Source organism: Mustela lutreola, chromosome 2 (genome assembly GCF_030435805.1).
Source record: "Mustela lutreola isolate mMusLut2 chromosome 2, mMusLut2.pri, whole genome shotgun sequence".
Lineage (NCBI taxonomy): Eukaryota > Metazoa > Chordata > Mammalia > Carnivora > Mustelidae > Mustela > Mustela lutreola.
The window spans coordinates 67,663,803-67,682,925 of record NC_081291.1 but is presented as its reverse complement, the minus strand read 5'-3'; the positions used below and the strand labels follow the sequence as shown (position 1 = coordinate 67,682,925).

Sequence of the window (19,123 nt, the reverse complement as noted above, 5' to 3'; positions counted from 1 at the left end):
ATTTTTTTAACCATTTAAAAATGTAAAAACCACTGTTAGCCCACGGGCCATACAAAAGTAGGCAGAGGGCTAGATTTGGCTCTTGACCATGGTTGGCAGACCCTGGGAAAGCTAAAATGCTCAGAAAACATGCAGTGTTTAGAAGGCAGAATTCCTATGAAATTTCAGATTTCATACTTAACTGTATCCTGTGAGAGTAGCTAGTTAACCCCCCTCAGCCTTTACTTTTCCATGTATAAAATGGTGCTCCTTGCCACCCATGTATCTTCTCAAGAATAATGAAAACATGGAGTGAATACAGTTCATGACCTCCTTTAAGTCACCCCATAACTTAAACTAATAAGTATCAGGTTAAATGCTTTAAGCACTAATTTATTTAATATTAATGAAATTATTATTACATTAAAATTATTTTGATATTAAAAATATAAACACTGTCTATTAAATAAGGATGGTTATGCTACTAACCAATTATGGAATTAATCACCATATTCTGAAAAGAGATGTGAATCATGTAATCATTGAAGTAGTTGGGAGTTTAAAAAAAAAAAAGCTTTCAGGACACATTTATGACTGCCCTCTTTGTAAAGCCGTTCACACCCTGAATTTCTGGCCAAGGAAGGCAGGCAAAAGACACAAGCATTTTGACATTTGCAAGGCTCTCCTGGCAGACAGCATGAGGCACAGACCAATCAACCTTGGGAGGGCTAGTAAAGCACACACAATGTATTTTAAAACTGCTGAATCAGAAGGAAAAACCACTCGTACGGCCCAGGACTAACCTGTTTCCAGAAATAAAACACACTGTACTTTGAAGACAGAGCCTCTGAGGAGTAAGTTTGTGTATTTGTAGCAAGAATACAGGCCTACGGCACCTGACAATGAACACATGTAAGTCTTCCAGCTTCTTCTATTGGGACTGATCATTGTGAATTTCACCTTGGGGGGGGAGGGGGGCCTGTTCTCTAAGTGATTAACCCATAAAAGCTGTGGTTTTCCAAGTCCCTCCTATCCATTTCACACAGGAGTATGAAGGAAAGGACTCCCCTGGGAGTCCTTACACTGGGGCTGAGTATAAATGGCAAGCACCCTTCTAAGTCCCCACAGGTGTGTTTGGGGGTGACTGGAAGAAAGACTGCTGCTCCCCCAAATGAAGCCAAATCCTAGAAGAGAAGGATCTGGTGTAACCATTCCTTGGTCCCTTCCCCATCTCAGAAGATGGCCCTGGCAACTACGTAGTTGAACAGGGAGCAACAAATCCTCTAAAGAGAAGAATCACACACCAAGGCAACAAGAACACTCCCACACGCATGTGCAGAGAGTGTCTGCCAGAAACACAAACCGAGGGTGGAAGAAGAGGCCAGGGGTGGGGAGAAGAGATCTCCACTGTCCCCCGTGTCAAATACAATTATTATGCAGCAGCCTACAGCCAGTCACCCCAAAGGAAACCCAACATGAGGAGCTAGACCTCAGGTGACTGAAGACTTAGGTGATCCTGTCTTTCCTCTGCTTTGATTAAAGCACTTCCTCTCATTTAGAAATGAGATGTTTTTTGGTCTTGACTCTGTTGATGATAAATGCAGGGTGTACTCTGTGTCGGGGGCAATGCATAATGACATTCCTCAGGAATCGAGAAGCACCACACAAGGAGTCTTTTTGGAAGTCTTATTGTGCACATGGGATGACGTGGATGTTACTGAAAGATTCCACTTGTGATTATTTTATGCTTATGCAACAAACTGAGCCATTGGTTGGGAGCACAGGGTCAAGATATCTGGGTCTTTGCTATTTCCATCATCAGGGTGAGACAAATAACTGGATTTTTCTTTCACAAACAGAATTGACCACAAGTTACAGATCCGTAAGTCCAGAGTTCCTTGGGCTTCTTACTGGCACAAGCATACAACTGGCAGTTAATAAAGGACAGGAACAACAAAGTCTTACCCCTTCCTCTTTCAGCACAGCCTCGGTCCAACCATGACCAATGGATGTATTATGAGAAAAAAGAGTTAGTTCTCAGAGAATAAAAATGGTTCCAGGATTAATGAAAGTGCATCTGATTTCATTAGCAAAGTCAATAGGAAAGGAATGCACTTAAGGTATGGCAATGATATACTCATCGTGGAAGGTTCTGGAAGCCAATTTGCATGCGGGGCTTTAAAAGGAAATGAGTACAGAAGGAAGATCGCGAAACTGAGAAATCAGAGCATCTGAGTTGGTCTCCAGGCTCTGGCACCTACACTATTACTATGTGCAAATTACTTAATTTCCATAACCCTCAGCTTTATCTGTAGAATGAGGGTAATGGAAAAACGTACAACTTCAGAGGGTTAGTAGAGGATGAAAGGAAACAAAGCATTGGAAGAGGACTTTATAAACCATGAAGTACCCATGAAGTACCCATAGGAATATTAGTTAGAGGTATCATCAGGGCAATTCTATTTTTTAAAAGACCAGGAAAAAAAAAAAAAAATCAGGACTCCATTTAAAATAGTCAGTTCTGGGCAGGTCTTAAGGGGTCAAAGCTAACGGTGCTTCTCACCTAAGTATGAACCACAGCCCCTTCAAGCATGCACCATGTGCAGTGGGAAGTCTGCAACAGGAACCAGGACACAGTCAGCTAAGTGCCCAGAGGAGAACCCCCAGCACAGTCAGCAGCCAGCCTGAGCCCCCACCAAAAGACAGTGGTGAAAAAGAAACCAGTGGCTCGAGTTGGTGACTCTATCCATAACTACTGAGCTCGGGAAGAAAGACCATCCCAAGGACTCAGGAGCCATGTCAAAGCAGTGGGCTGGCACGGAGGTCCTGGGGGTCGATCCAGGGATGCTTTCACTGCCATGGTCAGCATGGGCCGCAAGCAGTGGTGAAGCCATGCCAGAAGGGAGCTCCCGAGGGGCAGCTGTCCTCATCCCCCACATTACCTGATCCAGTGGCCAGGAACCAAGCCTCATTTGTCTTCCCGGAGTTTTCTCTTTCTATGAACTGAACTTGCCCAGTTCTGTCCTCATAGGGTGGACACTGCTAACCTTGCCTTCATTTGCAAAGCTCTCCTTAGAGCTCACTCCAACTGGAGCATCCTTGGGAGTCAAGGATAACAGAGCTAGTGAACACTGGCAGCTGGCACTCGGGTACCAGGCATTCAGAAGAAAGAGAGAGCAGGGCAGGGCACGGGAGAACCAGCACCATGACACACTGGGAAACCACCCACCGCCACTGACAAAACCCATATCCAAGCACACAAAGCCCCCGCCGAATGGGTGATGCTCCAGAACGGAAACAGGTACCTGTGACAAACTCACTTCTACTCAGCTCCACGTTCTCCTTCCCAGAGCGGAAGTGTAGCTCATACATATATGCATGCACAGCGTGGAAAAGAATTCAGCATAACATACCTCAGAGTCAGTGAAAAAGTTGTAAAGGAGGACATCGTCAAATTCTAAACCTTTTGCTTCATACACGGTTAGCACAAGGGCTAACCCCAGCTCTTCTGGAATTTTCTCTTTTGCCATTTCATTAGCTACAAGGATTACCTGGGGGGAAAGAAAGAAGAAGAAAGTAGGAAAGAGAAAACATCATGTTCTACAACAAGGGATCTGGAAAAGCTCAGCCAACTTCTGTGGGAGGCAAGTAACATCTTTTTTTTTTTTTTTTAAGATGTTATTTATTTATTTGACAGACAGAGATCACAAGTAGGCAGAGAGCCTTGGGAGGCTCCCCGCCAAGCAGAGGGTCCTACACGGGGCTGGATCCAGGACGCTGGGATCATGACCTGAGCCGAAGGCAGAGGCTTTAACCCACTGAGCCACCCAGGGGCCCCAGGTAACAGCTTTAAAAAGAAGTGGCTGGCCTGGATTTGGTCCACCAGCTGAAATATTAAAAATTGCTCCTTTACCTGGAGCTGAAATTTACCCATTCTGGCAGAGGACCTACTGAACTCTACACTGCAGAATAATACAGCCTCCCAACCCTTTTGTCAACCACAAACTGCCTTTTATTTCACAACACACAATCCCAAGAAACTCACCTGGTGGGCTCCGAATTCAATAGGCTGCGTTTTCCTTTTGTTCCCTCGTAGCAAAATTGCCAAGTCGCTCACACTGCAAGACTCCAGGACTGTTGGTTTGGGACCATCAAAAAGGCCAGAATCCCTGGGGAGGCGATCAAAAGATTCCGGGAAATAGAACTGAAGTAAATCCACCACCCCAGATGCCAGATTGAGGATTCCTGAGATAAAACAGAAAATACACGTCAGATATGGAGCAACACGATGACCACATGGCTGGGGGGGGTTTCTGGGTGCTTTTGTGCTTTTTTTGTGGGTTGTTTTTTTTTTTAATTGGGGCTTTTTTTTTTTTTTCTTGAGAAACAATATTGGTCCTGATAGTATGGATAATTGCAAGTCAGTTTCTAGTTCCCATTAGATTATCACTTTGGCTCTGGTACAGGGCATGAAGGCAGAGATATGTTGCTAAGGTTTTGTTGGATCTCGTTCCCGACCTACACTCATTTTAGTATATGTGCTGCCGAAGCGAGCACCCGACCTACACTCATTTTAAAAAAAAATTACTTCATAAAGAAAAATCAAGGCAGAAATATAATTTAAATAATTAGAGCTGTTAAAATGCTAATACAAGGGGCTGGCATAGATGGTAAGAAAACAAAAATTATTAGGATCCTCTCGTTGGAGCTTGGAGCCGGAGAGACATTGCCATGGTAACAGCAGTGCTGAATGTTAGGCAGGGGCCGAAGGCAAGGCCTCCATCACCCTCCCACTGGGTTTATACCCAGCTAAGAGGTCTAGCCTAAGAAAAATGGTGGAGCTGGAGAAAGGATTTTGTGAAGAATTTTCTCCCTGGGTCCTGTTGCTTATCTAAGCTCTGAGTAACGTGGCCAGTCACACAGACTGAACACTACCACCTTGAGAGAAGCACCTTCATAAAAATATCCCATTTAATCATCAGGACTGCTCAGCAATATAGATCAGACAATCCCCACCTTTACAAGCAGACACTCCAACATCTAAAAAGTTAGTAAAAACCTCCAAGTGATAGGATTTGAAGTTGAACTGAGCACAGAGCATCCTGGGTCTCTCTCCATGGTTCACTCTGTGCCGTGTGCCCTTTGCCTGATGGCAGGTAGAACACCATGTTCTTGGTAGAACCCCATAAGATGGGCCTATGTGTCCCCACTGCTATAACCAAACAATAAGGAGAAATTTTACTTCCCGGTAGTAGTATTATTAGATGTATATAGTTGGGAGCACAAATGGAAATTGCTTAACTGAAGCAAATCAGCTGCTACTGAGGTTCCCTCCTCTTTTAGCAAAGGCCAGAGGTATACATTAGTGGGAAAATCAGAAAAGGGCACAGAAGTATTGCCTACAGTGATGAATGGGAATCCACAGAAATGCCCTTCCAGAGAAACTAGATGAATAATTTTTAAATGAGCCTACCCAAAGAATAAAAGATGGTTCCACCATAAAAAGGATTAAAACTCTGATGCCTCCTACAACGTGGAGGAGCCCTAAAAATATTATGTTAATCACTTAGCCAGACACAAAAGGCCACATATTATATGATTCCTATTACATGAAATGTCCAGAATAGGCACATCCACAGAGACAGAAAGTAGGGGGTGAGTAGGAATGAGGAGTGACTGCTAATGGTATAGGGTTTCTTTTTGGAGTGATGAAAATTCTGGAATTGGGTAATGGTAACGGTTGCACAGCCTTGTGAACATATTAAAACCATTAAACTGCATATTTTAAGCGGGTAGTTGTTATGTATGTGAATCTTAATTTTTAAAAAAGAGAAAAAAGGGGAAATATTCCCTAAACATAGTACATATTCACTACATAATCAATAAATACATGTGTGTGATAAATGCATTTAATGTATATAAAGAAAAAAGATCAAAAGGAAATGAAAAAAAAAAATGTTAGCCACAAATGGCCTTACATGTAGCTTGTACATTGTTATTAACACTTTAGGTGTTTTAAGAAATCTCTAAAATCTAGTACATATGATTTGGGCTTTTTCTGGTTCCATACACAGAAGTATATATGCATAGTCTTCCCTCCATTAAAAGATGGGGTTTATGTAGTCATTGTCCTAATGGGTTACTTAGCAAAAACATCAAAAATCCCTAAATCCCAGGAACATCTCTTATTTCTGCCATGCTCTTTCTTGCCAATCAGAAAGGCCGCTGGCCCCAGACCAGTGGCACTGAACCAAGGGGTCAGTCGGAATGAGGGGCTCATTCCAATCCTCATGCCAAATCCTTCTACTAGATCCAACAACAGAAAAGGGGGTGCCACTGGAGCCACGTCCTGAGGACAGAAAGAGTGAGCTATGTGCCTCAGTTACCCGGCCCACACACAGTGCCAGGCAGGGGAGCTCAATAAATGTCTTAACAGATGAGCGAGGGCCAGGGCTCTATTTCCTATTAAGAGAATCATTACTTTGTGCCAACTCTTGATACACAATCCAAGTCCCATGTATAAGACCACAGAAGAACAACAAGTTGAACTGTTCAGATGCAGCAAGATCCTGTGATTTTTTTTTTTTTTTTCCAAATGCATCATTGGTGAGGAATTCCAGAGACCTGGAAAGCTGGGCTGAGTTGTATGAAACAGCTACACTCTGGGGGGCCACCTGCCTTCTAATCATTTTCTGACTCCTGAGATAAACAAATCAGAGTTTTAATCTCATTTTACAATGTGTGTGGGGAGAGGGTGATATGCATGTGTTTTCTCTTTCCACCAAACCAAAGCCTACCTGAGCCGTATCTAGAAAAAGAGCACCTATCAAAAACCTACAATAAACATCAGACTTAAATGGCGAAATGGTAAATATATTCCCATTAACTGCAAAAATAACACACAGATGCCTGTTAAAGCTTGTGCTTAAGGTCCCGGCAAATTAAATAGAACAGGTAACAATGAAAGATAAATATAGAAAAGAAGATAAAGACTGACCCTATCTGCAGAAAAATGCCATAACCCAAAAATTAGAATGTTCAATATGATTGTTAGATTGACCAGATCAACATATAAAACCCAACATATAAAACCCAAAACTGGTATAGAGCATTCCTCTATACCAGTAATAACTGATAAAAAATGTAAAAAAAAAAAGAAAGAAAGAAAGAAAGGGGGGCAGCCATGATAGTTACAGAAAGTATAAGATCCCCAGTACAAATATAACAGCTGTGTAAAATGTCTGGGGAAAATTACAAAATAGTACCGAAAGCAACTAAAAGAAGACCTGAATAGGGAAATACACTAATGTCATGGTTCAGAAATCCCAAAGGTGTGAAGATGTGAATTCTTCCCAAAGAGCAATAAATTCAATGAAATTCCAATCAAAATTACAAAGAGTCAGAGAATCTGATAACTATGGCAAGTGTGACATCATGCTAACAGTGCAAGAAGAGACAAATGAGACAAATCAAAGTAAAAAGTAAGCCCACAAACAGAGTCCAAGATAATGTTAGAAAAGCCACCTTACAAATCAGATGCACCAAGGATGCACCAAGGATGCACCAAGGATGCACCAAGCAGTGAATGGCATCAGCACAACTGATTCTCCATATGGAAAAAAGTAAAATTAGATCAGAGAAGGGTTAGTTCAATAAAGACAATGTCACACCACACATACACTTTAAATAGATTAGTTACTTAAATTTACCCAAATTTAAATACCTGCCTATATATAAAAAGCAAAAGTGAAAACCATTAGAAAATTATTAAGGAGACTTTCTTAATAACTCTAGATCAGAAAAATTTCTTAAGACACCAGAGGAAATCGTAAAAGTAAACATTCGTAAGTTAAAATTTAAAGTATCTTCCTACTAAAGAACACCATTATTTATATGCCATTTTACTGTAACAAAGAAAAACAAGCCCTGCAATTTTTATAATGAACAAAGGATTAGAAGGCAAAAATTCATAGGGAATTCTTTAAAAATCAGTAAGAAAAACAACTCATTAAAAAGGTAAGCAAAGGAGAACAGGTGATTCACGGAATACAGAAACACATGAAAAGACGCCACACCTCAAGAAAATGGAAATTCAAACTATACCAGATGTCATTTCACACCCATCCCAAGAGCAAAATAAGAGGATATAACATAGATCCAAAGAGATTTGCTCAGGAAGGTTCGCTCCAGCATTATATGTCACAGTGAAAAACTGCCAGGAGCCTACCATTTATTACTGGAAAATAACAAACTGGTACAGCCATAAAATGGAATGCTAACGCTAGTTAGAAATGCAGGGTCTCGAGTACCAAATCATAATGTGCAGAATTCCCAACATGTAACATGAAGCAAAAATACAAAGTGGCAGAAAGATATGTCTGGCATGATCCCACTAAATAAAGTTTCTAAGCATGTAAAATGGTACTCGGTATTGTTCATGGACATATACAGGACACAGGAGGTGAATGGGTGAGCATTATAAACCTAAAGGAAGAATTCTGGCATGGATGTTGTGTTTTCCAAACACTGCATACCTCGGCGTCCTCTGTAAAATGGGAAGGCTGCCTACCTGGCAGGGTCACTGTGAAGATGAAGTAGGGGTGGTCTACATGGGCTGCCTGGCATCACGCCTGGCACAGAGAAGGGGCACAACTGAGGTTCATGTTAAAAGCCTCTGCACATGTGCCGCCATGCCCTAGCCCTTTTTTTTGGCTTCTCCTTGGGAGAAAAGCTGCTTTGGGAATTAATCTAATCAACATGTCGCTTTATGTGCCACAAGACCGTGCTTCCAAAGTGCTTTACCAAAAGTTCCCAAGCAGTTTAAATGTTCCCCTGTAATGGTTTCATGTCATGGCAAGCTCTCTAAGATGTAATTTCCACTCAACCACAGCTTGAATTATCAACCTCTGAATGAGGAACAGCAGAAACCATAAGACTTCTTGTTCGTGGGTGCATTTCCCACAAACTCCAAGATACTCTCCTTACTTCAGCTACAAAATCCTAACAAAAAAGTGCTAGATGGTGCCCAAGCACCTTTCTTGCAGAGAAGCACAAAGCCCGAACATACCCGAATGGGACCTGTAATTCTGGTACAGCTGGTGGATCTTCTTGGGCTTCCGGACGGCACACTGCTTGTCCACAGTGTTTCGGCTGGCGTAGTGGAACAGAGAGCGCAGGTCGCTAAAGCGGAAGGCCACACCCTTCATGATGCTCTGGGCTGTGTCTCCCGTGAGGAACATGGCATTGGGGTCATTGATACATTTCATTAGCAGTGTCAGCTCGGCTTGGGTGAAGTCCTGAATCTCATCACCGTAGAGTTCATGGATGGACCACGGGAGCACCTTGAGCTTCGAAAGCCTCCGGGACAGGTTATACAGAACATCTTCTTCATCGAAATAACCTTTCTGAGACCTGATCTGCTGGTACAGACAGAAGAGACTGTAGATCTCGCTCCGGTCTTCCTTGAAATTGGGGGACCGCTTCCTCCCTAATTTCTTATACGCTTCTTCTGTGAGCCACCCCTGGGGGCAGCTGAGGGCCTCAAAAGACCCCTTCAGAAAAGATTTTATTTCTTTCCAAATCAGCGCGGGGTTGTAGGAGGTTTTCCCTTTGATCATTTTCGGCCATATTTCATTGGCAAATACCTCAAATGTCACATAGACCCGGGGGTCACTCTCACACATACGTGTTTCTGGAGCTTTATCCTCCTCGCCATTGTCCCCGTCAGCCTCGGTTTCCTCCTCATCTTCCTGCCAGTTGGGGATGGTCAACTCTTCCTGTGTGGACCACCCCACGATGGCTCTTTTCAAGCTGCCATCTTCATTTCTCAGAAAAAATGGTTTGGGCAGAGAAGCGTCAAGCAGGAGAAGCAGCTGCTTGGAAGTGACAAAGAGAGGAAAGTTCTCGTCCCTTAAGTCCTGAAGCTTGTGGACATTGGGTTCCAGTGGTTTGTAATGACTGGTGGCCTTGGTAGACTTGGAAAGCTCGATGAAATTCCTCTGCACCTCCTGACACAGGACATGGTTCTTGGTCACGAAGATCTGATGTAAATGCTCCAGCTGGTGGGGTTGCTCCGCAGCACACACTTCAGCTGCCTGCCCAGGCTCCCCCGGCTCTCCACTGGGTCCCCCTGCACAGGCTTCACTATCCTGATCCTCATCTATGCTGTCCACTGTTTCCACTTCCATGGAACCTTCCTCTTCCTCCTCCTCCACTTCCTCCTCCTTGTCCACTTCTTCCGTACGGGGACCTTCCTTTCCGGATTCCACTTCCAGCCTTCTCTTCAGCCATATCTGCTTGGCCAGCAGCGGGCTTCCTGCCTGCTCGGCCTTCTCCCAGTAACTGTGGAATTTCTTCCACAGCCTGTACAAGCAGCAAGTGGTCTTCCCAGTGCCACTCCGCCCAATGAGGATGATGGGCTCCAGCGGCCTGGGGTTGAGGTCGATCACAGCATACTCCAGCTCACCCACTCTGAAGGGGTACTCCACCGTCGCTGTCGTGTCGTTGAGGATGTTGGAGGCCATGCTATTACTAAAGCTGTGGAACTTCATGATGTTGTACTCCGTCTCCACGGCGCTGGCCGGAGGGAAATACTCTGGGTTCACATGCTCCAGGTTCTTCTCGGCCTCCGTGTCCTCCACGTAGAAGCGAGGTATGCGCTTTTGGATCTTCACATTGGCTGACAGCTGGCCTTGGTGGATGCCCTTCAGCTTCTTCCGCAGGACACAGGAAAGGCCCCGGTTGTAGGCACTACAGATGGCCCTGATGGAGTCCGACAGCTTGCAGTGGTCCAAGACGATGTCCCAGATCCGGATAATTTCTGTGTAGACCCGACCCGACTTCTCCGGGCTGTGCAGGTTCCGCTCTGCGGCAGCGATGATCTTTTCCGGGTTCTCACTGCACCGAGGGGAGAAGTCAATGGCCAGCTCCCACAGCATTCGGGCCCCCTTGTCCAGCTTGGCCTCAAAGAGCTGGATGCTTCCCTTCAGGTGCTTCAGCCGCTTCTGCAGCCCCTGTGTCCACTCACCATTCCCCAGCTGCTGGATAGCTAGGATGATTTTTTTCTTCATGACCTTTGTCATGACCTTACTAGACAGCTTTTTCAGCATTTCTGAGGTGCACTCAATCTCCCACGTCATGTTCTCAAAGTCCTGGAGGCAGGCCTCGATATCCTGCATGTTCCAGCTGTCCGGATCATCTCTGCCCTCACTCCCTCTGTGGCCAGCAGAAACGAGCTGTGAGGCCCCGAGGCCTGCCTGTGCATGTGCCCCCCCTGCCTCAAGGACACTGTGCTGGTTCCCACTTGAGTCAGAGCCTTGAGCCCCCAGGGCTCGCTGGAGCTCATCTTTCTTTACTTCCGTTCCAACACCTGTCTGAAGAGGCTCAGAGTCCTGAGGACAGTCCTCGGGGAGGGATGTATCCAATTCAACCTGCTGAATTAAATCCGTGATGTCCTGTACCAGGCGGTCTCTCAGAGAGCAGGGCCTGACAGCTTCAGGCTCCTCCCGCATCACCTGCACATCTGGGAGAGCCTCCCAGCTGTCGGGGACCATGGCTCCTTCAGGCAGGGCCCTGGCAGGGATGCTGCACGGCAGTGACTTGGATGAACCCTGTGACTTGAGCTGAGACGTATGGCCAGGGGCAGTGGGCCTTGGGAGCTTCCCTGGGTGGGCAGCAGGGTCCTGCCGGTTCCTCCGTTTGTTCTCCATCAGAGCTTTGTTCCAGGCCAAGAGCAGAGCGTCGTTCTTCTTGATCCGGTGCCTTGCGTCTTTGCCTTCTTTGTTTTTCAAGTTGAAGTTGATGTCGAACTTCACCAGCAGGTCTATCAGCTTCTTCATGCGCTTCAGCATGCCCTTCTGGAAGATGATGTGCATCAGTGTGTTCCCATTGCTGTCCTGGCTGTTGGGGTTGAGGTAGCAAAATTCAGTGGGGTTGGACCAGAAGAGATCCAACAGGTGGCTGAGGAAATTAAAACCGATGTCAGCTGGAAGACACAAACAAAACGCTGTGAGTCCTAAGCTACTCTTTCCAGGGAACAGAGACCTCTGGGTTTGGAGAGATGCCTTCCAGGGAACAGAGACCTCTGGGTTTGGAGAGATGCCAGCCAGGGGCATCTCAGAACACCACACCTCCCCAAGTACTCGATAACCCTGTGGTTGAAAATCAGGGACAATTTGCTCCCAAGGGGTATGTGGCCACATCTGGGGGACAGCCAACTTCGAAAATTAAGACTCCTCCTCAGTCAACCCACCCTGACCATTCACCGTGATGGCTGCTCCTTCTCACTCAGCTACTGGTTGGAGGCCAGGGGATAATGGGTGGGCCTGACCAAGAAACACCCCTTTTTCAGATCGTTGGTTTTCCCAATAAGAAAGATGAAAAAGCGTAGCATTGGTTCTACTATCCAGCTCCCTCTTCAAGGAACAGACTGCTTAAAAAATAAAGGCTTACCTTTAATGTCCAAAAAGATGTGGAGTGCTGCATGCAAAGGAGTATCACCTTCTGTGAGGGAGATTCTGCGGGGGTCTGCACCCTTGGTCAAGAGAAGAAACGCCAGCTCGAAGTCTTCATGTTTCAGACACGTGACAAGTGGCCTCTCCTGACTGTCGTGGAGACCCTCGGGCAAGGCTGAGAAGACAGAGGAAAAGGGCACAACCCCGTGAGGGATGTACCCTGTGACAACGGATTGCCTGGCTCACCTGAGGAGGAGAGGATGGCTTCTGCCATGTGCTCTGAGAGAAGAGCTGATGCTGACCCGACTTCTGAGGTGAAGGCTTCCTAGGGCCCTCAGAGTGAAAGCCCAACTGCTTCCGGTGTCCCGTTCATGGGCCGGGCCTCTCCACTCTCCTGCTCCCCTCTGTGTCCCCAGGTCCCATATTCAGCACTGCCCGGGAGTGGGGACAGGGCCCGGGAACAATAGAAACCCCAGTGCCTGGCCAACACCCTACTAGACACATAGTCGGTGATCAGGATATAAACATGGCTTCCTATACCCTTTGCTCTAAATGCTTCTTCCTGAGGATGCCCACCTACCCTCAAATGGCATCATCCCTGACACCTCTCCACCCCCAACATCAGCTTCCCTTTAGCTCAGTCCATGCCTCCCCTCTATGCTGCAGTCTCCCAGACCTGCACCCCTGCAATCCACACACCCTGCACAGCAGCCACACATTCACTCTGTCCCTGGTCCCTGGCACCCGACTGTAGGCAGGCACTTCTTAAGTGCCGGCTGACTCAGCAATAAAACAGGAAGACCATGATAGCCACAGTTTCCAGCCAAAGGTAGTAACATTTCCCTCGAGGAATGGTTTGAAGAAATATACTACAGGAGGCATTCCATCTACCTCTTGGAACCTGTGGGAACAGTCAATACCCAAAGGCTTTGTATGGCCCTTTGAGAGCTAAGGACCAAGAAAGGACATTCCCTCTTAAACAGCCGAGCAAGCAGAAAACCACACAGTCACAGTGCTCTTCCAAGAACCTGCATGCGTGAGCTCATTTAACATTCAAAACAGCCCTGAGAGAGACGGACTGTTATTCCCATTTCATAAACAAGGAGATGCCTGAGACCACACAACTAGTAGCAGCATGAGTAGGGGGGTGGGAAATGGGGGCAGGAGGTAGTTGGGGTTTCCAAATCAGTTATAAAATAAAACCCAGTCCAGGGCACCTGGGTGGCTCAGTCGGTTAAGCATCTGCCTTCAGCTCAGGTCATGATCTTGCGATCCTGGGATGGAGTCCCGCATGGGGCTCTCCCACCGGAGTATGCTTCTCCCTCTCCCTCTGTCCTTCCCTCCCCTCATGATCTCTCTCTGTCTCTCTCAAACAAGTAAATAAAATCTTTATAAACTAAATTTTTAAAAAAATAAATAGTACCCAATCGGGCAAGGCGCTGGCTCTTTCCAGACATACCTCCAGCCAAGTGTGATTGCGCTGATCTCAGCGGCAAATGTTTCCGCCCACCAATTATTTAGCTGTTTCTTTACAAAGAAGCAGCTGAAATCCTAATCCGCTGATTAGAAGACAATACTGGAGAGTTAATAGGGACATGGGAAGCATAATGAGTGCAGGGAAAAGTCTAGCCGGCAGTTGCAGTTGGGAGGAAAGGACCCCGTGTGCCGCACCCAGGGCCAAAGGCCACTCCCCCACACACACCTGAGGTTTCTCACACACGGCAGAAGAAAAGACAACAACGGTGACTAGAGTTCCCAAGAACGCAGAACTACAAGGCCAGCACCCACTGACAGGGCACTAACCTGGTCGCTATGCAAAATGAGAAGCTATGGAAGAAGACAATGGGCCAGAATTTAAAGCAGTCTCCAAAGTCTAGTGAAAGACCCAGGACCAGTGGCACTCAAGGGACAAGTCTCACTGCATTCTCACCTCCACTGTCAATGAGGCAGCCCAGGAGCTGCATCCTCCGAGGGTCCCAGGTGCTGAGGCGGGGGATGACAGTGCAGAGGTCAAGGTCCGAGAAGTTGCAGCCTTTGATGAGGCAGTCTCCCAGCGGTGGCTCCCCACTTACTTTGCGGGTCAGTAACAGAAGCACTTCTGGCCATTTCTGTTTCTCCAGTAAAAACTTGATGAAGGTGTTGGCGCAATCACGGTTAATGTCACAGACCAGGTCAGGAGGAATTTCTTTCAAAAATAAGAATACACCACACCCCCCAAAAGGTTCATATAATTCCTGTCCCCAGATACCACCCAACACCTTTAGGCATAATTAACAAGAATTGTCGGTCAGTATGTTAAACCTCTGGGGAAAATACAACCAAGTAATTACTTTGGACAGCTACTCAACCACTCGTAAATGTCAGATAAGCTCTGGCCATGTGACCTTCTGGGAAGGTCAGAAACACTTTAGGGAGAGTAGAGATTGGCCTGGGAAAAGAGCAGAATTGACTGTGTCTTGGAAGAATATGTGAGTTAGAGCATTCTACTTAGATCAGAAGGACAAGAACCTGGCTTTAGTTTTGCGTAATACTAATGGAGAGTGTGCACTGAAATACAGGGAGACACTATAGAATAATTAAAAAGTTGAGAGTCATCAGGTAGTGGTGAGAGGATGGTCTAATCCTAATTCTTAAGTTCATATCAATAATATGCTAAGTCTTTCCATCTGATATCTAATGTATACAGACAGGATCATCGTTATACCAGTTCATGATGCTGGTATATCCTATAGATGAAAAACTTCTAAAAGAGGTCCTCAGTAAGTAAATTGCCAGATTTGGCAACCAAAAATAGATGTCAGGTAAATTTGAATTTCACATAAACAACAAATAAAATTTTAGTATAGCTCATGCAATATTTGGGACATACTTAAACTATATTCACTGTTTATTCGAAGTTATAACGCAACCAGCATTCTATAATTTGTCTGGCAACCCTACCAGTAAGAAAGTGGGAAGGAAGAGAAGGGAAGAAATCAAGAGTTAACCTACCTAAGAGCAATTTTATTTGCATTTGCTGGTTTTTGCTTTCCACCATGTTCTAGGATTTCTAACAGGAATATTCATTTTGATGTTTAATATTTAATGTGAAAACCAGAAAAACAATTTTGTGTGAAGGGCCCTGGATTAAGTGCTCCACACCCAACATCTCAGCAGATAAGTACCCTATCTAATGTAAGAGTGAAGGAACTAAAGCTTAAGAAGTTAAATAATTGGCCCACAGTCCCAGATCTGCTAAGTGGCAGAATTAAAATAAAAATATAAAACTCCAAGCCTTAAACACTAAGATCTGCTGCATCCCCTGAAGAGCATTTTTGTTCTGCTGGCCACTCCTTCCAGCACTCTCTGGAAAATCAAGAAATCTCAGCTCTTTGAATGGTCCCAGTGAGTACATTACAGCCCATACTAATGGCCAATTTAAAAATACCAAAATACCGGGACACCTTGGTGGCTCAGTTGGTTAAGCAGCTGCCTTCAGCTCAGGTCATGATCCCAGCATCCTGGGATCGAGTCCCACATCGGGCTCCTTGCTCGGCAGGGAGCCTGCTTCTCTCTCTGCCTCTGCCTGCCATTCTGTCTGCCTGTGCTCGCTTGCTCTCTCTCTCTCTCTCTCTGACAAATAAATAAATAAAATCTTTTAAAAAAAATACCAAAATTTACCAGATTTCACCTACTTAGGGTTTCTAGAATTTTCCCTAAGTATTATCTAAAATGTGTCATCTTAAGTTCTTTTCCAGAACTTTCCTCATTTCCCCATAGTGGAAAAAATAATTAACATCCAGTTCCACAAGAACTTCATATACCAACATTAACCAAGATCTGTGGAAGAGAGAACTATCCAGGGTATTTAAAAAAGGACTGTATGTGCAAAAGTAATTCTAGCAGAATACGTGAAAAACCAGAAAAACAGAGACAGACACTAGGAGTGGGATTTAGGTATTCCCGTTCAGGGTGGATGATCCAGACTTCTGAATAACGTTTGGTGCTGTTGAATGTTTTACACATAGCTCATCACTTTTACTTGTTTAATTAACTGTTTTTTTTCAAGATATTAGCAAAGGGTTCTAATGGGCATAAATCATCTTCGGCACACCTGAATGTTGGGAGGAAAGTTACCTTGCAGAGAAGAAAGAAGGCGCAAGAACCTCTGAACTACTTCTTGCTTCAGAAAGTTTTTATGCAGTAGCCGGTTTCCTGAGTTCATGTACTTCACCAGCTGCTCAGAGGCCTTCCGGAAAATGTCGGTCTCACTAACAGGTCCGTCACCATTGTTCAGTCCTGCAAAGCAAGCAGGTGATGCTTCTGAAGACAAAGACCACAGCTGTGGGAGATTGCAAAAATCACCTCGGTTCTCCAGCCTCTCTGTGGATACCCTTGCTTTGCCTGGTGACTTTGGGTCTCCTTCCATCGAGAAGTGGGACCTATTTTCTTCCTCCCCCTGGCCCGGCCTCCAGACTTGGTATGACGGATAGAAGAGAGTCATGAGATTTCTGTCCTTGTTCTGAGGTAGAACCTCAAGAGGCCTGGCTTAGTTCTACTCACTCTCTTGAGACCTTGGCCTATGCCATGTGCACTGGTCCAGTCTCAACTTCAGGGGGACAAGAAACAGCATAGAACAAACAGGAATCGGTCTGCTTGTCCAAACTGAGGGTGCATAGATGTGAAAGAGCGTGGCCAAGATCAGCAAGACCACAGCCGCTGGGAGGAATTCAGTTAAAGCTATGAAAACAGCCCAGCCTAAATAGCTGGCCTTCAAATAGGGAGCAAAAGAAATGCTTGTTGTTTAAAGTGACTAAATTTTGGGAGCAGTCTGTCATACAGCAATAGATAACTGACAGAAGCATTGAAGGAAGTGACAGCAAGAGGAGAGCTTAGCACCACAGTGACATCCAACCACATGTCAGCCACTTATATGTCCCAGGGGCTAGCAGGAAAACCCAAGAGGAAAGAGCCACCTCTCTGGCTGAAGAAGACAGTATCCCCTTGGTTCAGTTAATTTGAGAAAGTAGTTATGATTAGGAGGAAAAAAAAAAAAACCCTGAGAGAATGTTGAAATGGGCAGATATTTTCTTTGGTATCAGGTGATGCACTCAAAAAGCACTGTTGCTCAAAACAAAATCTTACTGAGCACAATAGGGGAGCAAAAATTTAAAAATAGATAAATAAATAAAATAAAAGAGATGGACTACTTGAAAATGAGGAAAAAATGAAAAGCATCCTGTCTTCATCGGGGTTTCCAGCAGTGATTGTGTGGAAGTGGTTCCCGGAGGAGGTGACAGGTAGGAAGCAGACTGGGGGGGAAGGGAGGAAGCCAGGTGGCCTCGCCTGATCCCACAGGGGACCTCTGGAGAGAGTGCCCTCCCAGTTGTCCCCACCCAAGGACTTTCAAACCCTCAATCTATCACTGGCTACAGCCTACCCTTGGAGGATGTGAGTTCTCAGGCGCTTCTAGCTTAGAAGATCCCCAACAAAACTAGCCCTATATGCTGTTCCCTGTGACAGGAAGCCTTAGGTGCTGGCTTCCCAAAGTGAAGGCACCCCCATGTTGGGCACACACAACAATGGTGAAAGGGATCTAGGGGATTTAAGCAGAGCTCCAACATCATCTGGTGTGCCTTCTCATACACACCTGCCTCACCTTTCAACAATTCAAGTCAGAACACCAGACACACACACACACACACACACACACTGACGTCAGGGACAAATGCCCATTGCCCTCTACTCAAGAGACCTTGAGGTGTCAGAGAGAAGCAAGACCCACTTGAGCACCATCCTCCAGAGAAAAAGAAAGGGAAACCACTTAGCAAAAGAAGACCTACGTCACCTCAGCTAGAAGCCCAGAAAATGTCTATGCCCTCTGACTCGGCCCTCCCACCTCCTTCCTAAAATACCTACGAACACACAGAAATGGTGAAAACTCATAGTACAGAGTAATACGACCCTTGGAAAAGGAGCAACTTCCTTCACTAGCATGTGTTACTTGTCCCTTACCCTCATGCCATTAAAATCTTTTCTAGAACATCATTCTTCAACTAGGAAAATTATAAGTCACTTGACACTGAACAGAAACAGACTAAGCTGACCAATGCAGATCATTATATGCAGTTGTATAATAAACGCATGGTTGTGTGGTTCAGAATAGTTAAGCAATGGGTCAGAGAAAGTTCCACATGTCAGGAAAGAAACCAGAGAGTGATAAAACAATGTAAAGACATATAAAAGGAAAGGTGCTGGCGATGGTACCCCTTGGTAGACGTGGGCGACTTATTTATTACTCTGAGTTTGTCTGGTTTTCTTCTAAGTTTCCTATAAACTTAGTAAGAGACAAAAAAAAAAAAAAAAAATGCAGAGGGGCACCTGCATGGCTCAGTTGGTTAGGCGGCTGCCTTCAGCTCAGGTCATGATCCCAGGGTCCTGGGATCAAGCCCTGCATCGAGTTCTTTGCACAGTGAGGGGCCTGCTTCTCCCCTGCCTCCCATTCCCCCTGCTGTGCTTGCACGCTCTCTCTCTCTCTCTCTGTCTGTCAAATAAATAAATAAATAAAAGGAACATCAGAACATAAAGTCGCTTATGTATTATAATCACAGATTGCTTTTTAAAAGATGATTATGTAAGTGCTAAACACCACCGACAAAAAAGACTACATAAAATATGCCAAAGTATAATTACAATAAATTTTTGTTTTTACA

The 19,123-nt window shown here is 45.2% G+C and overlaps 1 protein-coding gene across 2 annotated transcripts in view; it reads right to left on the bottom strand.

Moving 5' to 3' along the window:
- The window catches only part of TRANK1 (tetratricopeptide repeat and ankyrin repeat containing 1), a 98,042-nt gene that overhangs the window by 24,543 nt on the left and 54,376 nt on the right, over positions 1-19,123 (bottom strand). For both annotated transcript variants that reach the window (XM_059162148.1, XM_059162147.1), the window contains exons 10-15: positions 16,548-16,709; positions 14,362-14,616; positions 12,430-12,606; positions 9,047-11,962; positions 4,025-4,224; positions 3,393-3,530 (exon numbers count right to left, since the gene is read on the bottom strand). In XM_059162148.1, the coding sequence (XP_059018131.1) occupies positions 3,393-3,530; positions 4,025-4,224; positions 9,047-11,962; positions 12,430-12,606; positions 14,362-14,616; positions 16,548-16,709 (3,848 nt within the window). The remainder of the gene's footprint in view (positions 1-3,392; positions 3,531-4,024; positions 4,225-9,046; positions 11,963-12,429; positions 12,607-14,361; positions 14,617-16,547; positions 16,710-19,123) is intronic.